Genomic DNA, 27,811 nt, shown 5'->3' on the forward strand with positions numbered 1-27,811 from the left:
GAATGAGTCAGTGGAATTTCTTGCAATAATTAAAAAATACTGGCAATTATGTCCGCCTGGCACAAACCACATGTTTTGGACAACTGGGAAGTGACAGAATGTCCCACCATCATGGTTTTTATATTGCCAGATTCTACTTCCAACTTGCTATCTTACATTTATGAGAGAGAGAGAGATTTGATTTTAAAAAATCCCTTTATTTACATTTAGCAGTTACAAATCAAATCACTGTTTCATCGTCTCTTCAGAGCAACGAAAACCAAAAAAAACACACAAAACCAGAAAAGAACTTTCAGTCCCGAAAACTCTTTTCAAACATGAACCTTTAACTGTCCATCTCCACCCACGGAGCACAAAACCCCTCCCACAGCCCACACCCGGCTGAAGGCCTGCAGGTCCTCCATCAGCTGGTAGTAAGAAAACTCCACCCTCAGTCTGGCCTTCAGCAGACCCCGCAGAGCCTCCACTGGATCCACAGCACCACAGTCCAGGGCCTTGTTCTTCCGGGACAGCCAGATGGCCAGCTTTGCAGAGCCCAGGAGAAAGTTCATCAGAGTGAGCTCTGCTTTCCTCCTGGCAGTGTACTTTGGGCCATAGATAAAGAGTCCAAAAGAAAACCTCTCCCCAAGAGTCCGAGTCCACCTGCCCAGCAGGTCAAACAGAGGAGCCAGCCTGGGACAGCCAGTGAATAGATGGGCCAGAGTCTCAGTCTGAGAGCAGAACAAACACCCCTCTCCCACCCCAGGATCAATGTGTGCTCTGTGTCTGTTCGTAGCTATCGCCCCATGTACGATCCTCCACTGGAGGTCTGCAGTCCTCTTTTCGATGGACACTTTGTACAGGGACCGCCAGCTGCCTTTGGGGGAAACGTCTGGGCCAAACAAACCAGTCCAGCTTGACTCCCTCATCTCCGACAGAGACGGGACATTCAGGACCTTCACGCAGAGCTGGTAGATGGCCTTTCGCCCTGTGTCCTGGAGCTTGTCTAGGTTGGGGGTTTTGAGGGACAGCAGCTGACCAGCCCCCTCCTGCCACTCCCCCACCGCTGGACCAACAGACAAGGAGGGGAAGCTGTGCTCTGCACCCTCAACCCACCGCCCACACACAGACTCGTCTCTGGCGAAGGCCCTCAGGCGAGGGGGCAGGGCAGCAAGGACCTCCTCCACCACCCTGTGGATGAGTCTGGCAGAGGTGACGTTGGCTCTCTCCCTCAGTAAGTCCACAGATGTCAAAGTCAGCCTCATCAGGTGACCCAGTTTGGTGCAGCCTGCCTCCCTGAGACTGGACCGCAGGCTCGCACACTGGAGTGTCTGAGTCCTGATGAAGCTGTTAAGGAACAAAGGTTCCTCAAACACCCACATGCCTGCAGTCTCTTCCCCAGCCCGGGACAGTCTGAGGATCCTCCAGGCCTGCAGTACTGAGCTGTAGAACGGGGTGAGGCCAGAGAGATCCACCCCCTCCATCTGCAGAAGAAAAAGCTGTTTGTCATAGCTCCAGCGTCTGGCTTTCCTCAGCAGCACGCGAGCTGTATCCAGCCAGCTTGGGCCACAGTTGTAAAGCAGTCTTTGTGCAGTCCAAAGTCTGAAGGAGGCGATCTTGGCCTGAATGTCAATCAGTCCCTGCCCTCCTTCGGCTGTTGGCAGGTGGAGAGCCGCTGCCTTAATCCAGTGATGGCCAGACCAGAAGAAGTCCATGAGCATCCTCTGAACCTCCTCCATCAGTCCTCCAGGCGGTGCCAAGGCGACGAGTCTGTGCCAGAGAGTCAAGGCGACTAAGTTACTGGCAACCAGAACCCTCCCCCTGTACGACAACTGGGGCAGCAACCATTTCCAATTAGACAACCGAGCGCACACTTTCTCCTTAACTCCCTCCCAGTTCTTCCTCTGAAAACCCTCTGTACCCAAAAACACCCCCAACACCTTCAAACCCTCCCTCCCCCACTCAAGGCCTCCGGGTAGACTGGGCACCACCTGATCCCTCCACCTTCCCAGCAGGAGAGCTTCACTCTTAGCCCAGTTCACCCGTGCAGACATGGCCCTCTCATACCGAATGTCCCCCTTGCTGGTGATGAAAACGTTCACATCATCTGCATAAGCAGAGAGTGCAGGGGGACATTCAGCGCCACAGGACCCAGGCAGTGAGAGCCCGCTGAGCCGACCCCTCAGCCTGCACAGCAAGGGCTCAACAGCTAAGCTATACAGCTGGCCGGAGATGGGACAGCCCTGTCTGATCCCTCGCTGTACAGGGATTGGCCGACTCAGCCCTGCCCCCAGCTTTACCAAACACTGTGCACCGTGATATAACAAACCCAGCCAAGAAAGAAACCCATCACCAAAACCAAAAGCCCTGTGTGCAGCAAACAGATAAGAGTGGTCCACCCGGTCAAAAGCCTTCTCCTGATCCAGAGACACAACACCACAGTTCACATCATACACACGGCACACATCAATGATGTCTCTGATCAGGAAGACATTGTCCATTATTGTCCTGTCTGGGACACAGTAACTCTGGTCTCTGTGTATGATGGTCCCCAGAAAGTCCTTCAGCCTGTTGGACAGAGCTCTGGACAGTATCTTATAATCCGTGCAGAGAAGAGCTACTGGCCTCCAGTTTTTCAAAAGGGCAAGATCCCCTTTCTTTGGGAGCAGGGAAAGCACCGCTCTCTGACAGGACCCAGGGAGAGATCCTGTCCTCAGACTCTCCAGCAGCACTGCATGAAGATCCGGTCCCACAATGTTCCAAAACTTCTTATAGAAGTCCGCTGACAGCCCGTTGATCCCCGGTATCCAACCTGAAGCCATCTGACCCACAGCATCAGTTAACTGAAGTCTGAAGTCTGCTCTCCTCTTCTGCCACTTCTCCCAGAAAGCCTGAAAGCCCTGGCAGAAGATGCTGTCATGGAGGAGCTTGTTGTTAAAATGCCAGCAGGACTTAACCCTCTCACCTGGCGACAGAATTAATTCAATGTTGACAAAGTGGTGGTCTGTGAAGCCCACCGGGCTGATGGTACACTGAACCAGTTTAGGACTGAGGGTTTTGGAGAGGTAAAGCTGGTCCAGTCTGGCTGCACAGACTGTGTTGTTATGGACTTTGACCCATGTGTACTGTCTTGACTGAGGGTGTTTGATTCTGAAGGTATCTAGCAGGTCACAGTGGGAGATAACAGAGCTGAGAGACCGGGATGAAGGTGGGTGAGGTTCCTCTCCTATCCTGTCTGTGGTAAAGTCCAGGGTGCAGTTAAAATCCCCACCAAGGATAATGTGGTCTTGATGGAAGACCATCAGCTCATCTTTCAGCCGGCTGTAGAAAGCCACCCTTTCTGATCCAATGTTAGGAGCATAGACATTAACAAAACAGAACACACACCCATCAATTAACTAACCAGCAGCAGCCGGCCCGGCACCACCTCACTACAGGAGAGCGCATTAGCATTAGCTTTAAAACAAATAGCTACACCAGCACTGAAGTTAGTGCCATGGCTGAGGTTACAGAAACCGTCCCACCATAAACCCCAGTCAGTCTCGTCAGATGGATCACTGTGTGTTTCCTGCAGAAACAGCACATCAACCCTTCTTTGACCACAAACTTCAGAAAGAAGAGCTCTTTTATTTCTGTCTCTCCCACCGTTTATATTAAGAGAACCTATCTTAATGCTCCTCATGGAGAAGTGAGACAGGAGAAGCAGACAGACAGAAACCAGCAGGACTCTGTAGAGAGAAGACACCCTGTGATGCATGATCATTTTTATTTCCTGAGTTTACGGACAGTTTTACTATTGACTTTTCTCAGAGTGGTGATGTGTTTTTTAAGTCTGAACCATTTCTTTTCATCAAGGAGGTCAAAGCCGACCTGTTTCTTTAATGTGTTGACTGACCTGATGAATTTCTCACATTTGTGTCACTAAAGTAATCGCTCACCTTTACTGCTTTTTTATTGTATGTTTCATCCATGAGGTGATTGATTTCCAGTAAAGAGTAAAGGTCTGTGCCCCTGTTTGAAGTTTCAGTGTTATCTGAGTCATAGTCCTCCATGTCCTCTCCCTCACATGAAGCCTGACTGCACACTGCCTGAGCCTGACCTGTGACCTCACTGATGGGAGCTGCCTCCTCACCATTTGACTGTTCTTCAGCTGCTGCTGCAGACTGAGAGCTGCTCAGGTCTGCAACAGCCCCAAACCCCTCACCAGACTGACCTGGCAGAGATTTCAGCTCAGCTGCTGCCGCAGACCGACAGCTGCTCAGGTCTGCTGCAGCTGAGCTCTGAGCCGAATCCACAGTCTCACCACACTGTGATCCAGAAGTATGAGAGCACACATCAGCAGGAAAACAAACCGCCACTTTATCCGCCTCCGCAGATGAACACGCGGCGGGCGCAGCCGCAGACGCAGCTGCAGCCGCGGCGTGGGGTGCGCCACCCGCAGCGTCAGCAGCATCCCGCTGCTTATGCGGACAGGCAAAGCGTTTATGTCCCACATCTCCACATTCAAAGCACTTCATGCTCCTTGAGCTGGCGTAAACCATGTAAGAGCCATCTCCATGTTTGACCCTGAGGGACACCTCCAGAGTCTGAGAGGGAGAGTCTAAAAACATGAACACCTGTCTCCTCAGAGACTGCACGTGCTTCAGTTTAGGATCTTTACACCCCAAACTGATCGTTTTGAACCCGCTGGCCAACTTCCCGAACCTGCGGAGCTCAGTCTCCAGCAGCTCGTTCGGAATGAACGGAGACACACCGGGGACGGTGATGCGCATGGACGGCACCGAGAGCGGTGACACCTGAACAAACAAATCGTGGATGAACACGCCGCTTTCTCTCAGCTTAAACACCAGCGGTTCAGCCTTCAGGAACACAACCACACCTTTGTTCATTCGGGAGGCAAAACACAGGTTCTCATGTCCTACCTTCTCACCTGCAGCCAGCAGAACCTCCTCCACAGACACGCTCACGTCTGGAGGGACGATCCGGACTCCCTGTCGGAGAGTCAGAGGAGGCATCTCGACGGACGCCATTCCTCCAAAAAAACCCCGACAAAACACTGACAGTCCGTCTGACCCAGTAAATACTCAAAAATAAAAACCACTTACCTGATCATGCAGCAAGAAACACAGAAACACAGCCAGAAACCGGTGAAAAGTTTGAAAATTAGCGCCACTCTCACATCCACCACCTCCACTCACACTCACGAACCAGAGAGAGACAGAGGGAGACAGAGAGAGACTATGTGCATGTGATATGTGTTGCAAAGGGTCTGGATTAATGCAGAGGATGTTTAGTTGCATGCAAGACTGTCTGAGAACAGCATTTGCAAACAAACCTCACTTAGCTTTGGCGAAGCCAACTAACCAGTGACCTAACTGCAAACAATCACAACAATGACTCAATAAACAGCAATAAATCACATTCAACAAGTTAAACAGTCTTGCTTAGCCTGTACAGCTGTGATTAAGCTATGTCCAGAGTCGCTTTGTGGTGTGCTGCTTTTGTTAGCCAACAGAAGAATGCTGAAGAGAGAGCTGTGGTTCCAGAAGCAGTCTTTGTTGTGTCCTTGTTCCAGTTGCAGATCTGAGGAAGCCGGTCGCTCGGGGTCTGTGCAGAGTAAGATGCTGGGGTGCTAACTCAACTTGGTTCCCCTTGTTGCTGGAAAGTTAGTTGCAAACCTTGTGTTTGCAAACTAATTACTCTGGTTTCCAAGTTTTGGCTCCTGCTGTGGGCATGCAGGTCATGATCCAGGAAAAGAGTCTGTGAGCAATTGCAATTGACTGTCTAATAACTTTTTGTTGAAGAACAAAGACCATCAGGTCTCTTACCAGTTCAAATGGCAAGAGGAGAAGCCTTCACATGTCCAGTTTAGATTTTAACAAATGACAAATCATCTGTGGTCCAGTGAATCCCAATAATAGTGTCCCAACCTTTAGGCAAAAACTGTAAAATGCAGACTTTGCCAAAAGGTGGATGCAATTTATAAAATAAATAGGGGTTTTCCTATCAGTATACACATTTCTTCACAGCCACAAAAGCACTGTGCTGCTATGTTTGTTTGTCATTTTTGGGCAAGCCGCATCTCTATTCTGCTCTCTGTGTCAGTGTTTTACTGAGGGCTTATCTCAGCTCCTTCACACTCGCCTGCAGGGCTACTGACACTGGGGGAACACCTGGCCAGTGGCTGCAGAGACTTTGCTTTGCTCTGCTTGTACTGTGTTTAGCGGAAGCTGGTTTGACCACAGAGATGCAAGTGATGGCTAGCTTGACAGCAGTCTTTTACTTGGTCAGCCAAGCTGTCCTGATGATCAAATCCTGACAATGAGTATTATTTCTTGAATCTGGAAAAAATTAAAACTTAATCTGTTAAAAAAAAAAAAAAAAAAAAAGATTTTGTCTATGTGAAGATGCCCTCTCAGAGCCTCAGAGTAGGTCTTTTTTTCTGCTGTAGTGTTGCCCGTCATAACATCACTTTTTTCAGTGAGACACAGTCAATAATCAATAATTGCGATAAAAAAAGTCAAGACAAGTCATTGCCAGAGCTTACCATTGTCTCTTTTCTTATTTTTTTTTTTTAAAGATTATTTTTTTGGGCTTTTGCCTTTAATGTACAGGACACAGTGAAATGGGGAGAGAGAGAGAGAGAGCGGTGGGTTTCCTGAAAAGGATCTCTGGATGTAAAGTGAAAGAAAAAACTTCCAGTGACTCACTGATCATGTTACTTGCAGTGTGTACAGAGCTCATCCCTTCCTCAGCCCACACACTGTGGAAATATGCTGTTTCTTTTGATGTTTGCTATTTTAAAGCACAGTCTGAAAAGCTTCTAACAAAAGTTGTGCTCTTTTTGCAGTGTAACCCCAACCTGCAGGTATTTAATGTGTTCATCGACAACATTGATGAGAGGCTCCCAAGAATTGCTTTATTTTCAACACGGGCTATTCGGGCAGGAGAGGAGCTCACCTTTGACTACAGGATGCAAAGTAAGCAAGCAGTAAAATAAACCTGACCAAAAATCTGATCTGTTCTTTGCTGAACTCTACTGTGTCTTGTAACATCAACCAAGTGGTGTTGCTAGTGACAGACAGTGGTGGAAAAATTATTCAGATCCTTAAATAAAAGCACTAATACCACACTGTTAAAATAGTCCACTACTAGTGTCCTAAGTCCTGCATTCTAAAGGTTCTGTATGCAACATTTGAAGTATTAATTAAAAAAAATGCTATTTGCTTTGTAAAGATATAGTTGAGTAATGCAGTCACGCTCCCGCTGTGTATTCTAATCACTTCTCTGTGGGTTGTTGTGGTGAGGCGGTCTGGCAGCATGTGTGTATCCCATAGGGGTGTAACAATCCATCAATCTGGGTCGATACATTGATTCAATGATCAACGATCCAGTTTGATCGATCTGAAGTAAAAACAGTGATCTATGTTGTCATCTTTAGGAGAGGCTTTTATTTTGAAAGTCAGTGTCACCGTCAAACAGCAGCAGGCAGATGGCAAGCAGCTGAGAGGCGGACTATGAGGATAATGTTATTTACTCTGGAATAAATCAGCAGTGTGGAAATATTTTCACTTTCAAAGAAAAAAGGGGGTCAGCAGACAGAGTACATGACGTCAGGTTACCTGCCTGGATGGCATCTCACTCTGCTAACTTCTTACTACAGCAGTATTAGCTGCTCTGTTTTAGCACTGGTCACCTGAAAAGACCTGCATGCAGGCCAAAATTCAATCAAGCCATTCTGTCAGGAGATGCAGTGACTTAAACCAATGGTGAGTATGATATAGTATAAATAATTAGTCCTGTCCCCGATTAAGAATTTTCCTGGTCGACCAGTAGTCGTCATTTAGGGCCATTAGTCGACTAGTCACCCACATGTTTGCGATATTAATTTGATTATTAAATTATATATTTTTGGCGGGGCAACACATGTTTGAGTTCGAGGTCTGACATGTGTAAGTGATTTTTGTGTAATTGTGTAAGTGACATTCTTAACTATGTGCTACATTTCAAAGAAATACAAAACCAAACTACTGAACTTAAATAAATATAGGCCTATATTTTATCTACAAGTAAACGTCACACACTGAGCGAGCCACTTGTTAATTACTCTGTCAGCAAAGTACAATCAGTAATGATTGTACTTAGAGGCTAATGGCTGTGTGCTGCTTACATGTTTCAGATGATATGTCATTTTTGTAGTCGACAAATGATGGGTAAATGTTTGCCTGCAGAGTTAATATATCACCTTGGGTTCGTCCTTCACCTTCTCAACATGATCCCACACTTGTGATTTCCTGCCAGACATGTTATTAACTAGCCTGTGGAATAACCGCAGGTACCAGCCCTGTTAATTAGGGGCCGTACACATGCTGCATCTTTAACCACCTAGAAAACACAAGGTTGTGCACTGTGCGCTACTCTTTTGCCTTTCTTGTGCCAGCCTTCAAGAGTGTGGAGGCAGGTTGTGTTTGAGGTTGCTAAGCAACCTTAACAAGCATTGTATAGCCCATTTACCTGAAATCCTGAGTGCAGCTCAGCATCCAATCAAGTCTCGCAGACTAATGACCTTTCTGGTCAACTACGGTTTGGTCGACTATTAGGGGACAGCCCTATAAATAGTGCAAGTAGATTGTTAAGTTATGAATGGAGGAAAGTTTGCTGGCCACCAGGCTAATTTATGCAATGTAAACATGCTTGAGCTAATTATGGGTCACTAACAAAAAACAGTTGAAATGTCTGTAAACATTGACTGTTATTACTGAGCTGAATTTGATACTTTTGTTAAATGATGTTGTTAATCCATGTTTATATCTGTTGGGAGAAGTTTGCCTTCAGCGCTTTATCCCAGATAGACCTTGAAATGAAACAGAATTTGAGTTAAAATTAAAAGATTTCTTCCAGATAGGTCTTTCTGGCAGAAAGCCCTGAGGCTAACTTGCCCCATGTGTCGTTTAATGTGTGTTAGTGGAGCCAGTATAAAGTAAACTTTACTGCATTTACGTGGTTACAGTTAGTTACATAATTTGTGCTGTTTTTATCTTTTACAGCCAAAAGAAAAAAGAGAAAGGGCTAGCGGCTTCTTCTGTAACAGACTGAGTTAAATGGGCAGATAATATTGTTTCATATCGATCACAAGCCCCTGAATTGCACTGTATCAAAATCGTATTGTGGAAATTATGGCAAAAAAAATGGCAAATATTGTATCATTGTCCAAAGAATGGATGTGATATGATATTGTGATGAAACTAGTGATTTATACCCCTAGTAAGTTGCACCTGGCTTCACCTGGTGAAAGCATGGAATCCTCTGGAGAACAAGCTGCAGCTATAATGGCTTATCACAGGAGAACAACTGCTATGCATGGACACTGTTAGCGAAAACATTCGGGGAGCGCTTTGTCAAGGTGGCAGCAAGACAGCACTGTCCTGTTTAATTTGTGTCCCCACCCAAGCATGATATCTTGCAAGGTAGCCATCACATGCTGCTAACACAGGCAGTGTGGCCGAGGCTTATCAACACACGGAACTTGTTTCTGTTAATAGCAGTCACTTAAACTTGCTGCACCATTACTAACATTACATCATGCGTCACCAAAAGTTGTTATTCATTCATCTTATATTTTCTGATTCCTTAAACAGCCATATGTGAGAAAATGGCCTAAACTAAGTTAGGGGGTCTATTATTATCATTATTATTGTTGTTATTATTATTATTATTACATAGTGGAGATGTGTAAATTAGAGTATTTAAAATATGCCGCTGTTATCTGAGAAGGTGATTTAAATATAATTATTCAAATATCACTTAGATGGGTTTTTGATATTAATTTGGGGTAAATTCATTTTTATTTTAGTGAGTGCTAAAAAAATATTTGGAATAATGATTAGATTAGTTGTTTCAACCAATCAAAACAATAATTGTTAGAAATCCTAAGGTGCAGCCGTAATACATATTTACAACGAATAAGCCATACAATTTGTTGTTTGTTTTTTGTTTCGTTTTTTGTTTTCATTTCTTTTCTTTTTTCCATATAAAGTTTAAATGGGGCTTAGTATGACAGTGGCATTCACGCAGTAACACACTGAGGCAGAAGCTTGTCTACCCAAAGGATCAAACACCCAGGCAAAAGCAGAGAAATGTAGTGTATGCAGTTCAATTCAGCCAGGAATGCACAGATTTGTGCACTGGGGAGACTAAAGAACCACTCCACAAGCATATGGCACAGCACAGGAGAGCCAGCTCCTCAGGTCAAGGCTCAGCTGTCCACTTACATCTAAAGGAGGAGGGACACTCCTTCAAGGACAGCATTGTTCACATCTTGTCCAGAGAAGAAAGATGATTTGAAAGAAACGTGAAAGAAGTAGGGTTGGGAATCTCTCTGTGATAGACGATTCGATACGTATCTAGATACACGGGTTACGATACGATTCAAAAACGATATATTTTTAATACAGAAGGATTCGATACGATTCGATACAGTGTATGAACGATACGGTTCGATACGATTCGATTTGATACAATTCTCTGGTTAACATTTATTGATGTAGACATTAATCATACATTATAAAATAAAGAAGCCAATTCTATAAAAGTGACATTCTTACAGTATTTTCAAATTTGTAAAAGACCACATCCCCAAGCATTGTTGCTGTATGGCACTGGCAAAAATAAAATAAAAAGACAAACAACAACAAAATCACATGTCAAATGTATTTATTTTTAGACATGGACCAAAAAAAGACTTGCTGAATGAACATCATTTTGTTGGATGGGATCAATATAAAATTGAGAAGAAGTTTTAAACTTTAAGTGAAGTGAACTTTAAGTAAAATTTAAGTGTTTTAAACCTACTTGTGTTGTTTTTATGGTATGGTCTGTGTTTTTGTATGTATCTTATATGGACTTGAGTCTGGAATAAAGTTTATCATAACGCTGTACAATATAAACATAAAGCAGAATAAAATAATAACATGCAATGTCGGGGCAGAATCTGACATCTCCTGTTAATAGTTGATGTCATGGACTGTAATGAGTAGCAGCTTATCACTGACAGCATGTCAGACTGTTTCTCTGTGTTTGCTACACTCTGCGTTTGTCATTTATAAAAAGATAAATCACTTTTCTGTAATACATCAATGATATTTCAATGGAATAAATTACTTATTGACTTATTCATACTTCAAAAACAGCATCAATAAGTGATTAACATAGGGGGGATCAAAATAAAATAAATAAATAAAATAAAAATCAACCAGCCACCCTCCTCTTCTGACAAGTAAAGAACAGTCCCTAAAAGGTGGTGAGGTTTGTGGAAACGTGAACGGCTTGTTTCTCCTCTGACATGTCACCTACCTGTGTGCTGCTACGGCTCGGCTGTTCAGGTATTTCTGGGCAGTCATGACACCGACAAAGACTTCTTGGACCGGGCTTCTCGGTTGCCGGTAAGCCATTATCTTTGACAGGAATATGTATTTCTGTCTGTGTCTGTGACCCCCGTTCAACCCACAACCGACAGGAATCGCCTTTAGTTTCTGCTGTGGCTTGGCTGCTCCCTGGTTTATCCAACCAGCATTAGCTTCTGTTCCTCATCTCCACCGGTCAAGCTGGCGCTGATGTTTACATCCATTATCGTTGTCAGTAATGCCTGCTATGGTCCAGAGCATGCCGCCGGCTCTCGCGTTGTTTTAGAGATGCAAACTGTTAAAACACGTCAACAGATTGCTAGTCTCGCGATACCCAAATCCATGACTCTACAATCGATTCATCTAAGGATTCTTGGCTGATTCGTATCGATTGAGGAGGCTGCTACTGACGCAGCCGTATCTCTCGCTTGTCAAACCGGATATCCAGTCGTATCGGTTAATCGTTCCCAACCCTAGAAAAAAGCCATCTACGTCAAACTTGAACGATTGTTGTTAAACAATAGTTTAACAGTAGTATATTGATGTACACTTTTAGATTATTCACTGAACTTGAGTTTCTTAAATTTCAGTTAAGACTGGAAAAAATGAGTTGTAAAAATTTATAACAGTGTGTAAACAGGAACACTTCATCTTTCAGTTTATAACAAACATTCAAAATCACCACATTTGGAGATACATGGTTTTCACTGGACAGAAAGGGGATAACAAATTGTCATTGAAAAGGTAACTAGCAGCCAAAGGTAGAAGTATAAAGTAGCAGAAAATGGAAATACTCAAGAACAAGTAGCTCATATTTGTACTTGATTGAATGTGAATGGGTGGCTGTGGCTCAGAGGTGGAGCATGTCGCTCCACCTCTGAGCTTGATGGGTGTACCATCGGTGTGCGAAGCCATCTGAGTAGCAGGTGGCACACTTGTATGGTAGCCTCGGCCACCAGTGTGTGAATGTGACATGTAGTGTTAAAGGGCTTTGAGTGGTCGGAGGACTAGAAAAGGGCTATACAAGTGCACTCCATTTACTTAGTTACTTTACAGCACTGATGACAGGAAGCAATGGAAGAAGTGGCACTGATATTGATACTGATTTTCTTTCAAGCTTATCAGTTCATATGCTGACAGAACATCCAGGTCCATACAGGGGCGGAAAAAGCCAGACACAGGCCTCAACTGTATCCAACCACTCTGTAGTCTTTTTTTTTTAGTTTTTATAATAACATAATATAAGTGTTTTCATTGAACATAATGGTAATAGTTACAGGGTTAGCAGTTGCCCTGTACACCACAGGCTTGAATGAAAGGGCACCATCACATTGACTGTGCTGTTACCAGCTGTCTATAAGGGCGATACAGTTGTGAAGGACTTGTGTTCAAGCAAAGTTAACTTGCTTGCTTTTCAACTGAGCTGTCTCCAACCTGATTTCTTTTTGTTTCCAGTTGATCCAGTGGACACAGAAAGCACCAAAATGGACTCCAGTTTTAGTCTAGCAGGTCTCCCCAGCTCTCCAAAGAAGAGGATTCGAGTGGAATGTCGGTGTGGATCAGACTCCTGTCGAAAATACCTGTTCTGACAAAGGACTGCTGAGAACACAACACTATCAGCTGTGCAAAGACGGGGAAAATTGTACAGATTTGTACATGAATTTTTATTATCTTTTGTTTTTTAAAAGCTGAAATTCACCATCAACTTTTCATATGTTAATGTGACTTGACACAATGTGATGTAAAAGCACAATCCAGAATTTCAATCTTGTGATTTACTTCAACAGAATGTAGAGTTTCTTGGTTTACACTGAATTTAGGGCTGCATCAGTGGATTATGTAAGATCCTTATTCCAACAATTTGAAATATCTTTCTATAAAAAAACAGATCCATGATCATGTGTAGTAGCCAATCCCTGCAGAGTGCAGTACAAGAATACTTGGCCCCTTAGCTTTGAAGTAAAACATTTTCTATGGTTGATTTCTTCAGGCTCTTAAAATGTATAAATATTCTACAAGTACATGACACAGGTATTTGCCCAATCTGTTTCATTGCAGTGATAATTCTGGCTTTGTGCATAAAAAAGACAAAAGGCTTTTGTTCCTGTGCTGCACTTTGTAAGCACCTGTCAACACCACATATAATCCTAATTGTTCCCATGAAAACTGATAGGAGAGAGTCAGTGTCTTAAACCTCAGCAGGTAAAACTATATCCATGGCCAAACGCCACCAGGGATAAGCAAGAAAATGTTTTTGTGACTATGGTGAAGTGACTGTTTAATGGTGAAATGAGGGGGTGGGGGGTGGGGCATAATTTCTTTATCTATGAACTGTCCCTACTTCTGTCACTCTTGTGGCTCTGTACAGTATCTATTCTGTGGTCAAATAGATGATTGTTTTACAGTGTGTATATAAACATTTTAGTTGTTAGTATTTCAAGGTCTGACTTTCTTATAGGTGGAGAACAAAAACAATGGCTTGATTTTGAAGTGGTTCACTTTCAAAGTATTCAACATGTTCTATCACTAGGTGGTGCATTTGACCAACTATAGCTGTCAGCCACAATACAGGAAATGTGTGTTTCACTTCCTCCAGGACAATTGACCTATGGCTAAGCCACGCCCCCCTCCACTCACTCAGACAAACTATCAACATTCAGTGACCGGCGCTGTGGCAGATGTCGCAGTACACGGCATTTTGCAGGAGGCAATTGATGTTTTTTGGGGACATAACGATCAGATGTCATTGAAAAGGGCCTAAACTACGCATTGGAGGGATATATTAATCATTTTATTGTTGAGAAGGTCGATGAAAAGCTTAAATTACAAGCCAAAATTTACAGGTCACACTTGTGAACCGTATTTTGTTGCCATCGCCATCAAAGACAAAGTTTTAGTGCCACTGAAGTTCTGGTTTTTGGCTCAGAATATGAGAAAAGGATAACGGCCTTTTTACCATCTTTATCAAGAGTGTCTCTCCGTTAATCATTCAGCATAACGTTTGCCAACCTTTGTTATCTCTGCGATTACAAATAAATTAATGAAGCTAAGCTCCAGAAGTTAACGTTAGTTTAACTGGAGCCCTTTGGACAACAGCTAATAATGATGTACAATCACCAAAGTACAAAACTCAAACAAAATAGGCTAATGAACTCCCAGCAAACAAGCTGACAATGATGAACAACGCAGCTAGGAGCAAACGTTAGGATAACTTTAGCTAACATTAGTTAGAGATGTTAAAGGTAACTTTATATTTCTTTCCAGCAAAGTGACAATATGTTGTCTCAAACACGATGTTGACTTACCTTAAAACAGATGTAGACATCCTTATTAATCTTATTCACATTGAGTTGACGTTGTGGTCTAACATTACCACACAACTTTATCCAAAGGAGACACTTTTCTCGGTTGAGATGTGGTTTAAAGTGTAAAAAATACACCCCGACGCCCAGCCTCTCTGATGTAAAGCCCTGTGAGGCAAATTGTGATTTGTGATATTGGGCTTTATAATAAAATTGATTGACCATTTTTAAACTCCAAATCTCCAAAAAAGCTCAGAAAACCGAACAAAACTGACTTTCTGTAATGTATTTCAATGAACGGCCAGGCAGAGAATGTCCAAGTATATGGGAATGGCTATACACACTGTGACTGGCACATTGCGTTTGAGGGCAGGGCTTAGCCATAGGTCAGTTGTTGGCATGTGTACTACTTTGTACAGGGTGTCAGCAGGTTCTTAAAAAGCCTTAAAATGTCTTAAATTTCCCTGGTGACAAGATGTTGATGAACCTTACTCCCTCTAATATGATGTGTCTCAAGATGATTTGTCCAATAATTAGTCATACATGTGGTTTAAAAGAATCTTAAAAGCATTAAATTTAAGCAATTCATCTATAAACAGTCCATCTGCTCCATGTTCACTCCGTATGCTCCATATGTCAACTCCTAACACAATACTTGCTTTATAGAAGAAATGATTAGGAAATGAAAGGCAGAAAATCTCATGTGACATTTTTCAGACATGTTCGGGGGGGTTGGTCCATCAGATTCTCTGCCTTTTCCACTGAATTAGCATGAGTGCAATGTTTTTTGTAAACACAGGTAAACCTACTAAAAACAGGGTACAGACTCCTTTCTCATTGCCATTACACCAGAGCTGTGAACACTGCTGTGCAGCAGATAGGTATGCCTTTCTGTGTGTTTTTGAATGTGTGGGTGTGTAATGATCAACGTTAAAGATGGGCTGAAAACTGGTTAGTAAACAGTAGAAAGCACCATGGTATGGAAAGCTTAAGGGCTCTAAACATTTATTTTGACATTCGTATTAATAAGTCAAATTTGTTCGTCTTAACAGGTAAAATAATCTCTATGCATCAAATGCGCGTTAAGAAGATGATAGAAAATTCCCTGATAACAAGTACATTTCTATCTTCTTAAGATGTTTAGAATTGGGTGCAACCATTTCAACAGTTTTGGAGGGGCAACTGATGAAAAAGTATTCAGTGTACATTGTATTTGCATAAGTGTCCATTAGATGGCAGAATTAAATTAGAGTACATTGGGCATAGTGTTTAGTCTTCTATTCTGAGTGTTTTACTGATATACCTTCATTCTTTCACATCATAAAATTAATGCCTCAAGTTATTTGTTTTACTGCTTTTAATAACTGATATTACTGAGGTCTGCTACTGAATTTAGCATCATGTTTCATTTGGCTGAACTCTGATTTAACAAGTCAGCGGTGATAAACATTTGTAAACTGTCATTAAGGCAGACGAGTGTGGCGTTACACATCACATTAGTCACTTTACATTAAGCTAAAATTAATACAGAATTATATAAATTGTTTGCCTCATGTATCTCTGTGTGTTCAGGGGTCGTAAGAAATCATAAATCATCCTTGAGGAGTGGATGTTTACCATACGCTAGCTCAGGTTCTGTTAAATTTAACACTATGCTAAATGAGCAAGGCAAGCTTCCCGCTGACATGCTTGGTTAAAAAGGAAGACAACAATGCTTTGAGATGGCTGTCAAGAGATGACAGAGGTATGTTCACGTTGTACTGTCTGAGGTGTAACAGGTGCTGAGTTCCCCATGTTTTATGTTCAAATCGATCTAGAAAAGAGGATTAGCATACCGTTCCTTACCGTTAAAATAGGAAAACACTAGTTAATCAGCAGTTAATTCACACAAGGTATCATGGGGGCTATGAAGTGGATATAAAGCTTGTTTTTCCCAGCCAGTTTTTCCCCAAAGACACTATTTTTGTGTTTAAGAGGATTTTTTTTATATATATAATTTATACTGGATGAAAACACACGTAGGCTGTGGTATGTTATGGCCACAGCTGCTTAAGAGGCTTCCAGAAGCCATTCACTATTCACATTAATTTTCTGTCGTCTTAACGTGCAACTGACCCGTAAAGATGAACAAATTTGACTTATTAACGCAAATGTCAAAATAGACGTGTAGTACCCTTCCACGGTCCATAGCACAGAGGCCTGTGAAAACTTTATGGTGGTCACTTTTTTATATATATGTATATATCTCTAAGTTATTTAGTCTCTCCAACTTCGCACAGACTAATTTGGAACAATGTTTGAGCACTGCTTGGGCAGAGACAGACAGTATTTTGCAGCTTGCTGGCTAAGGGGCTAAAATTAGCAAGTTCACTGGGGTGTTGTGTTTCTATCAATGCCAATCAGAGCGGGAGCTGATAAATACCCAAGACTAATGTAGAGTCATCTGACCTGGTTGTGAATGCCGATTTTAACCTTTCCCATTACATTAAAAGGCCAGATTAGTGGGTGTTACCATGTTTTTTGTGCAGCAGGAAAGGGGCTTCAGAGTTAGATGGCCCTGCAGAGATGAAACAGAGACAAAATAATGCGTGGTAAATGAATCTGAAGCAACTAAATCACTCCAACAGTTTTAAAAATCAGGCTATATGAGTTTGCATACCAGCCAACCTCCTACATGCTGCACTACTGTATTTACTGTATTAATTACATACATTTATTTAATACTTAATGAAGCCCTACAGGGTGATTCAAGACTCCTCACTTTGTGTCAGGGTCCTGCATCTCCCTTGCAGGATTCATTTTGCAATAACTGTCCCTTACATAGCCCTCACTCATTCGTTCTGCCCCTACCCAAAAACATTTATTTTTGTACTTCCTTTTTCTGCCCAGAGTTTACATTAAAATTCACGAGTGTTGCATTCATGTACAATTTCAAGATTTCATCCAGACATTCTAAGACACATAAAAATACTTTGCTTTGAATAGTAATTTGGTTGGTTGTTTTATTCATCACAATCACTTAGATAGAAATTCTTAAAGCACATTCTCCTACATGGAAAAATCCAGAATCTATGAATTTGCAAATATTGTTCTGTATAAAAGTTGAACTGCTGGACAGAATTTGTGTCCTCCTTTACTTAACATTCCATTCTCATTTTACAAGTAGTGGAAGTTTCAAGTTTTCAGATCACTTGCATAGGTTTACTGGACTTTGATTAGCCTCCAAACAGTCCTGCTGATGCATCTAGGTGTTAAAACTGAGATTTAAGGTGAGCAGAAAGAATCTTTCCCTCTTCAGCAGATGAATCTAACAAACTCTTCACATCAATCAAGGGACCGCAGATGTGAATTAGCTTTAAGCTAAATCTGGTGCAATACATTAAATGGCAACATTTATGTTTGATATTGTACATAGTCCCTATACAAATAAACTAAAATGAAAAAACAAATAAATCTTTCTTCACAGTAAAGTCCAAACAAAACTTTGACTGGTCAGCTCACATGGTCAGGTTTAGGCAACAAAAGCATGTGGTTAGGTTTAGGATACAAATGCACATCGGTAGGTTCAGACAACAGAAGCATATGGCTAGGTTTAGCGAAAAACATCATGGTTTGGCTGTACATTCAAATGAGAAGTGAACACCAGCCTCCTGGGTGAAAGTCCAGGGTTCTTGGACTCATCCACCACCCATCCCACCAGCATTGTATGGACTTTCCAGGTACTTCAATTACGTTTTTGTTTGTTGGCGTTTTAAACTGACGGTTTTTGTTGGTGTCTGATGTGGAAATCAATAGCCTAGTGATGGAATTTGACGACTCTGGATTCAGAAAAGATTAGATTTGGATCATTTCAATCTTCTTAAATATTTTCATCTAAAGGGTGCCTATTCTCAGTACCTACCTGACCATCTTTAAAGTCTGACAACTGTAATGAAGTAGAAACAGATTGGATGACTGGAATGGCCTTACAACAATAACTATCTAACTCCTGATTTGGTGGCAATGTCCTGGACCATGCGTCAGACTGCACTGTGCAGTGCAGATTGTACTGTTTTGTATTGGCAGGCATATTGCTTTGTTTACATATTGACCTCAGCAAGATGGCCGCATGGTCACTCTTTTCCAACATGGGTAGTGATTCTGCTCTGTAGCTGTTTTTGAATGGTATATGGCAGTGAGTTTTAAGATCAGCCTGATTGCAGGGTCAGGATTACTGGTCTGTGAGCAGTTCAGGTCTTTACAAATATCTCTGTACTTGCCCATGGGAGAATGCAGACCTCTTTGATGATGTAAATTCCCTTTGAAGAAAATGATGTCTGCATCTGATTGTCCATATCAGACAAGCAGGAACAGGATGGCATTTTAATATTCCCACTGTCACACCAGTCCTTACCCTAAAGCACATGTCTCCTCCTTTGTTCTTGCTAGAGTCCTCTGTTTTGTCATTGGTAATAAAGTACTGGTAAGTATGCCTTAATATGTAAGCAATGCAAAGCTGACCATATAGCAACTGGCAAAGGACATTAGACAAGTTAGCAGCAAGTTAGCTACTAGAAATAATAATAATACTAATAACAACAATGAAATTATTATGTCTTTTGCAGAGTAAAAGTGTTCACATTTGACTTCAAAAGCCAGGCCTTCTGAGACTTTGTCTAATGTCACGGTAGGTAGCGCAGTTTCAGCTAGTATGACGTGCAATATCCCCTGTTTACCTTATCATGGTTACAGCATAGAGTGGATCTCAATACTCACTATTTGCTGGAAGAGTCATCAGAAGTCACTCACATAAACACTGGTTACTTTCATATTGAATGTCATTTATTCAGAACAAAAGGCAGCCAGAAAACATGGCTTAAATGCAAAAAATTTGGGAATCATGTCTGAGGTAGGGTAAGTGAAAGCTTTACTTTGTTCATCTCCTATGCCTTAAAAAATATAAGCTTATTCAAGTATGCTACTGGTATACTTCTTTTAAACTTAACATAAGAAAGTATAATTTTAGTTTACTTTATGTGCCTATCAGATACTTACCAAGAGTATATTTAAGAATTCTTGGCATATACTGACATATATAAAAAAAAAAAAAGTCTTAAGTATATTTGGCTTATACTTGTACGTAATCTTTTGATTGAGATATAATTGAGATAAGTTTAATTAAGTATTCAATCAATCAATCAATCAATATTATTTATAAAGCCCAATATCACAAATCACAATTTGCCTCACAGGGCTTTACAGCATATGACATCCCTCTGTCCTTAAGACCCTCACAGCGGATAAGGAAAAACTCCCCAAAAAAACCCCTTTAACGGGGAAAAAAAAACGGTAGAAACCTCAGGAAGAGCAACTGAGGAGGGATCCCTCTTCCAGGACGGACAGACGTGCAATAGATGTCGTACAGAACAGATCAACATGATAAATTAACAGTAATCCATATGACACAATGAGACACAGAGAGAGAGAGAGAGAGAGAGAGATGCAGGTAATGACAGTAGCTTACAACAACATTAATGAAAGTAATAATATTATAGTTATAGTTCTGGTTACTGCGGTACAATATGTTGAAAGTCTGTATTAATATCTGGCAGTATACATGTGTGACAATAGTCATATGTGTATAATAACAGAAGAAGTATGACTAATGACTAATGATGGCAGCAGCAGCAGGAGGCATCTGGCGGGACCACGGCAGCAGCACAACCACACACGTCACGCTGTCCAGGCACCGCTGCGGTATGAGTTAATCTGGGAGACAGTGGAGCACAAAGGCTCCGGAGAAGAAGCCGAGTTAGTGACATCCAGAATGGCCGGGTTAGCTAGATGCAGCAATAGGATACGAGAGAGAGAGAGAGAAGGAGAGAAGGTGCCCGGTGTATTATAGGGGGGTCCTCCGGCAGACTAGGCCTAAGTCAGCCTAACTAGGGGCTGGTACAGGGCAAGCCTGAGCCAGCCCTAACTATAAGCTTTATCAAAGAGGAAAGTCTTAATTCTAGTCTTAAATGTGGAGACGGTGTCTGCCTCCCGGACCGTAACAGGAAGATGATTCCACAGGAGAGGAACCTGATAGCTAAAGGCTCTGGCTCCTGATCTACTTTTGGAGACTTTAGGGACCACGAGTAACCCTGCGTTCTCAGAGCGCAGTGTTCTGGTGGGATAATATGGTACTATGAGCTCTCTAAGATATGACGGAGCTTGACCATTTAGAGCTTTATAAGTTAACAGTAGGATTTTAAATTCAATTCTGGATTTTACAGGGAGCCAGTGCAGAGAAGCTAAAACAGGAGAGATATGATCGCGTTTCTTAGTTCCTGTTAGTACACGTGCTGCTGCATTCTGAATTAGCTGGAGAGTTTTTAAGGACTTACTAGAGCTACCTGATAATAGAGAGTTACAATAATCCAGCCTTGAGGTATTCTTGCCTTATACAGAAAGTTTAAGTATCCCGGATAGCAAGGTCATCAGTCAATTTACTTGTGGTGTACTTTAAAGCATACTTTTAGAAACTAAAAAGTGGGCCAATTTAGTCCCAAGAAATACAGTATGTTAGTAGTACACTTAGAAGTATACTACTAGTACATTCGACATAAGTATACTTACTACATAAAGTAGACTGAGAAATAAACTTGGACTTCACTTGAGTATACTAAATAAAATAAACTTGAAGTACACAGAAGCACCTGTAACCAAACTACATTTAAAACTTTTCCCAACCAGAAACCATGGATTACCAGAACCTTCTGGGATGCCATCCACTCCATACTTTGGTATGCATTTAATGTGGATAAATCCTGTTGTTTGGAGTAAACCAACACCGAGGTAGATTAGCATTAAAGGAGGATCATGACTACTGATTCTGTGAATCAGCTTGATGATTGCTTCTGTCAGTGCTGCTCTCAAAGATATTTGGAACGGAATGCAGGCCAGACTGGTGTCCAGTGTGTCCTTGGTGAAAGCCAACCATCTAACTCTAACAGTGTCTGCCTCACCTCATGTGGCAGGGATTGCTTTGGATTTGTGGGATTTGGAGGATCAGGACTTCCCTAGTTCCAATTGAAGAGAAACAGGTGGTAGATGTCAGTGAGAGGTGAATAGGTCATATCAGCCAGGTAGCTTGTGTCTGGTCAAATGAAAGCAGTCAGGAAGCTCTCAAGAACAGTTTAAGTCACGTCTGGCTCTTATTCCCTGACCAAATGATTGTGCTGTGTGATGTCTGCATGTATTTCATGATGGTAAAAATCAACTTAAAGATGTTCTTTTTTTCCTTCCAAGTCTTCCTCATTATAATACTGATACCCATATGCAACCTGACGAAGTTTGATGTCTAATGGTTTCTCTTTCCCTCTTTATACTGCCAGTGTAGGCACTGAAAGGCTGGATCATTTGAAGCATAGGAGTTAAAAGCAGCTTATATCAGCTGATGTGTAATCACTGAAAGCAGTTGAACTGTCATTACAGGAGTGAGCGATGAAAGCAGTTGAAAGTCAGTTTACTTGAGGTCACAGTGAATACATGAAGAGTCAGTTGATATGAAAAGTGTGACAGCAGTTGAAATGTCAGTTGAAGCATCAAATTACCTTCTACCAAAAAAACAGTCCAGAAGAAAACTTGTAATGGTGTGCTCTGTGAATTACCCAGAGTAACACAGGACTGTTTCTGGAATGAAATGTTTTTTTGTTTTGTTTTGTCTGTGTCATAAGGAGAAATCTGGGACAAATAAAACTAAATAGATTTGCCTGGCTGGTTACCACCAGAGGCAAGTCAGGTTTGTGTTGTTTGGCAGAACCAACCATTAAGTACAGCTAACTCATTTCCACCGACATGGAACCAGTTCTGTTCCAGTTCCCACACCAAATTTTGAAATGTTTGAAGCATTTGAAGCATAAATAAATTGGTTCAGAACCTGAAAAGGTTCTTAGCTGGAACTAAATATAGCAGGTTTCCTTGACCTGAAGTGAGTGGGCCTGAATACCTCACTGTAAATCTCCAGGGAATCACACATGACATCAGAGGATGATGCTACATACAGATCAGCATCACATGTATGCCACCAAAGCGACTGTCAACGGACTCTTATTTCCCTGGTTACAAAATGAATGGAAACATGATACACAGTAGCTGGTCTGTGGTAAAAGATCCTTCGGCATGGTCACCTATGGGAACCTTGTTATGACTTCTGCTTCCTCTAAATGGTCAAGTTTTATTGTTAAGTGTAGACCTACACAGGACAGCAAGCTAGTGTGCAGGAATGTTTGTGTGTTGCTTGGCAATAGTCCAGCCCCAGTCTAGATGTGGAACTACTTGTGTTGGTGGAGCCAAATAAATAATTAAATAAGCAGATTGTAACCTGTTGCCACTTTTTACTGTTGATAAATGGTGCTTGTAGAACTGTTGTATAAAAGCAATATCACACTCAAGGTCATGTTGTACTGAATATCAGCACAGCTGTGATTGTCTTCAGCACACGGCCTGTGGCCTCATGCCTACAACTGAATCGCAGCCATGCTGATAGACAGTACAACAGCACTCCCTCTTGTGTCGCCCTCTGTTGATGATACGTCCTTAATTACTATGGTGCTGATCAAAAGTGGTGGAAATGTGGCCTGGTTTGCTAGATAGCACCAGGGTTCCAAGAATCCTGACCTGAACTGTTTCAAGAACCAGAGCTAATTTGGTGGAAAAGGGGAAAGACAGGAACAATGGTGTTGCCCCATCCTACTGTACCATACCATCATGATCCTTGTTGTCATTATCATCATCATCATCATCATCATCATCATCATCATCATCATCATCTCATCATCTTGTCATCATCAAGCTTCCAAGCAGGATATTAGATTGCATATTGTTATGGATGTTCTGTATGCAAAATGGATATACCATCACACCCAAGAATTCTGGGAATAGAGGTAATCATAATAATCATCATTTCAAATGAAATTTATTTTCATTACAAAATTGACAACAAAAATCATAAATTGCCAGAGACATGCGTAATTGCTCAACCTTTTTTTCTTTTTTTTTTTTTTATAATACAGAACAAAGGGAAACCGCAGCGTCTGACCTGCCTCCATATTTCAATGGTCAGAAGAAGTTCCATTCACATCCTTCAAACCTTTTGGTATTTTTTCTATATGATATTTGACTTTAGACTGCACTGAGATGAGATTTTTCTTTTAACCTTTGACTGAATATTCTACTTTGAGGTTTAACTAATCGTTTACTGGAGAATTCATCATGGCACCCTCTCTAAACCATTGCTGTATTTGGAGTTCTTCCCAAAGATATATATAGGTACTTCATCATGTTGTTACTGTGATTTCTGTTACTGTGCATGTTTACAGTAACACAGCAGAATAAAGCAAAGACTGATCTGGACATTCACTTGTCTACTTGGTATCTGGCTCATTTAACTCCATGACCCAGTCACACCATCAAATATTTCACACCAAAATATATTTATTTCAACTGAATTACTAGATTAAACTTTTGTGAACTTTTGTAAATAAAAACGTGTACACTGTTGCCGCTAGTTTAGCTAGCTTAACTGGTAATTTGACTGCTGGCCTCTGGTGCTGCTTGATAAGTGGAACAAAAGCTTCACAGTCTTCCTGATGGGACCAGGCTGCTACAGAGCGATTCTTTAACACTAAAGGCTAGGACTAAAGGATTTATTCCACTTTATTATGACTTGGGGGGAATGGTGACATCACTACAAAAGCTTCATGGTAAGAAGCACAAGCAGTCTGATGATCAGACAGGTTGGAAACAAACCAGCACTTTCAAACACTGTATATGAAGGTCAAACTGGACATTCATTAAAGCCCTGACACACCAAGCTGACGGTTGGCCGTTGGTTAATGTTGGGCCGTCTGTGCAGTGTGTCCCACACCGTTGACGCTAGTTGACTTTTTTCCAACAGATTCAGGTGGTTGAATCAGCGTCTGCGACTGCAGAGCCTGTTGGTGAATGAAATCACTGAGTGAAAGTCCAGCTCAGCCCACGTGAAGAGAAATGGAAGTAAGGAAAGTAAACAAAGACCTAAAGTCAAGAGGAAGTGAGACCAAAACAAACTTCCATAAGGTCAGATTATTTTTCTTTGGCCAGTGAGCTCTTTAGCAGAAACGTTTCCTAATGGCTTGTGTTATTGTTCACTGGTGCATGGTAAATATGCTCTGTTCTTCCAATATTGGAGTGTGTTGTTGATTTGCTAACTGTCTAACTACTGTAGTATCAAGACCGTCTTACGTTTCCCTTATTACATGACGACTACAGAATCCTGCTGTCTGCCAGTGTGTTCTTTCTTGCAAACACAAAACGTACATGCTGGTTGGCCATCAGCTGTAGTCTCTGCAGTGTGGTCATGTGCAACTTCTTGGCTAAGACACGGCAACTTGAGGCCATGCAGCAGGGGGCCCTAGTCCTGGCTAGTTAGCTGAGGTTGGTTTAGTGTCTGGGCCTTCAGGTTCAAGTTGAAGCAGGAAGTGCATCTGTAGACTGTGATGGATGTTTACAACAGACAGTCTGAATGTGCATTCACAGCAAAAGCGTCACGAGCGTTATAAGCGGCCGGCAGCCATTCATTTTCAATGAACGCTTGCTACGAAGGGCGTCAGGGGCGTCGGCTGCAGCGAGCGGCGCGATGCCAGCGACCAGAGTGTCAAGTAGAAGTTGAGAGAAGCTGAACTTCATGCAAATGAGCAGCGCCGCTGCCGAAACAGCAGCCAATTGCAGACCGGGATTGGGGTACAGAGGTCTGGGCTCTCCCGGAGCTGTACGAGCCGGTGAAATTCACCGTGGAGTTACCGGGTTTGCAGGACTCTGTGGACCCAGACGGCCCGACGGCTCCGGTCCCTGTGTTTCCTCAGCAAATACGCCGATGCAGTACAAAGGAGGCTTCCGAAAGTGCGATTAATGAGCTCCCGCTTATTTACCACCAATTACATTTCTCAGTGGTCCTACGTGCCAACAGGAGAGTAAAATCATAATTATAAAGGACTCTATATTGACTGTGTTTGTTTGCGTTATTTTAATTGTGCAATGAAAGTCATGGATAATACAAAGTGAAGACATATATGATATATTTGTTCATCCTTGTAAAGTGAACAGCCTGGACACATCTGCAGCAGCCGGCCCCGCCCCTTTGGCCGCTACAAGCGCCTGCTGGAGCTGCTGCCAGGCAGCGCAATGCCGGCGACCTGAGTGACCGCTGGCGCTCATGACACTTTTGGTGTGAATGCACAGTGAGTCATAATTTTACTGTTCACCTTCAAATTAACCTGTTGGTTTGTTTCCCGCCTGCCTGATCATATGAATCTGCGTACACAGATCTTAGCAATAAAGCTGTGAAGCGCAGTGTCAGTGTTATTGACAGGAACCATGGAGAAGACCCAAGCAGAATAATTTGGTGTTTTCCTTTAAGAAAATACTTTGAGTGCTGATTTGATGTCAAAGTGAAACTGCCAAGTGTTTGTATGTACAATTCTTGATTATTTATCATCATGAAAACTGTAGTTTGACTTTCTTTTTTTATGTATTAATTCTTTAATGAAACATTCTGAAAGAGGCCAGTGTATGCAGTCACATCTGGCCTCTCTGGATGCTTTATCTCAAGCTTTTTTTAACCTTCATTATCCCTAAATATGTACAAAAAAAATCCAGTCCTAATAATAGGAATCTATGACATGTTTTACAAAAGGGACTTTGAGTAAGCTTCATTGGTTTGAAAACACATTCAGATCTTTGTTTTAGGAAAAGAGTCAACATAAGATATGCTGAGGAAGTGTTTGCAGGAATATCTTAAAATGCAAGAGGTATCAAGTCAGTATTTTCCCTCTCACTTTCCTGTGTCATCCATGGAACAATCACCCTCCACACATATAGAATCATACCTGCCAAGAGAATCTCTCTCTCTCTCTCTCTCTCTCTCTCTCTCTCTCTCTCTCTCTCTCTCTCACACACACACACACACACACACACACACACACTCTCTCTCACTCTCTCACACACACACACACACACACACACACACACACACACACACACACACAGTAAAAAATATGATGATAAGGAACTCTTCTGTTGCATTTCAAAGTTGGTTTGCTGTCAATATAATACACACTAAATAGTACAGAGGTCACACACATTTACAAAAGATAATTTGCCTGAGGCAACTAAAAAAAACAATGTTAGGTCTCTCCAGCATCATCTGTAAATCCACATGTTTCTCTGGCTTAGTCTCAGAAATGAAAATGGAAAGACCAGTAAATTTTCCTTCATTCCTCAGGTTGATATCTGAGAGGAAAACAACTTAGAAAAACAGTCCCAAAAAATCCAGAGTGGGGTTTACTCACATCAACAGTCACTTTTACTTTGAATGTTCTCTTTTTTTCCCCCTTCATCTGTCCATAACCATAGTTCCTCCAGGTTTTGGTGGGAAGAGCAACAAGTCTCCCAAATGTCACTAGTATACACAGTGTTCTGTTTCCTCCTTTTGAATGACTTCAGTGCATACAGAAGAGACACATTTGTCTACTCTTTGTTGCATTGGTTTGACGTTTTTATGGAGTAAGGCCATAATTCTAAAAATAAAAACAAGATTAGTGATTCACTGTAGCATGCTGTTGTCGGGGTGTCAGATATGCCAGGTAGAGACAAAGAGGCACCTCAAACCCCAAACATACTATTTTGCCTTGAATCTTAAGGACTGTGCATGTTTCACAGACATTCATAGGCAAATTACAATCTCTGTGCCCCCTCCTTCACTTCGAACTCAATTCCACTTCAACTTACACTTCATTGTCAGACAGAAATAAGAAGCAAGCACAGTTAATTGATTTTTCTAGATTTGTGCAAAAATAAAGCAGTAGATGTGTCTTCTAGTGCATCCTCATAACTCCAGTACTCCATGTGAAATAATGATGACTCATGTCTGATTTAGCCTCTGCTCTTTTTTACCATTAAATAATAGTCGCTATGACTCCAGATTTAACTTGTAATCTTATGAGCAGGTAAAAGATTTCCATGCCACCCATCTCAGCTGCGTTTTGTGACATGAATGAATAGTTGTACACAAGATAAAATGATAGCTGCTGTTGAATGTTAGCCTGGTAAGACCATCCTGATGAC

General features: G+C 41.9%; 1 protein-coding gene across 2 annotated transcripts in view; it reads left to right on the forward strand.

Moving 5' to 3' along the window:
- The window catches only part of LOC125892017 (histone-lysine N-methyltransferase SUV39H1-like), a 46,067-nt gene extending 28,386 nt beyond the window's left edge, over window positions 1-17,681 (forward strand). For both annotated transcript variants that reach the window (XM_049581735.1, XM_049581734.1), the window contains exons 5-6: window positions 6,830-6,959; window positions 12,837-17,681. In XM_049581735.1, the coding sequence (XP_049437692.1) occupies window positions 6,830-6,959; window positions 12,837-12,970 (264 nt within the window). In that variant the 3' untranslated portion in view covers window positions 12,971-17,681. The remainder of the gene's footprint in view (window positions 1-6,829; window positions 6,960-12,836) is intronic.
- The last annotated feature ends 10,130 nt before the right edge of the window (window positions 17,682-27,811 follow it).

The sequence above is a fragment of the Epinephelus fuscoguttatus genome, linkage group LG7, assembly GCF_011397635.1.
Source record: "Epinephelus fuscoguttatus linkage group LG7, E.fuscoguttatus.final_Chr_v1".
NCBI classification, from domain to species: Eukaryota; Metazoa; Chordata; class Actinopteri; order Perciformes; family Serranidae; genus Epinephelus; species Epinephelus fuscoguttatus.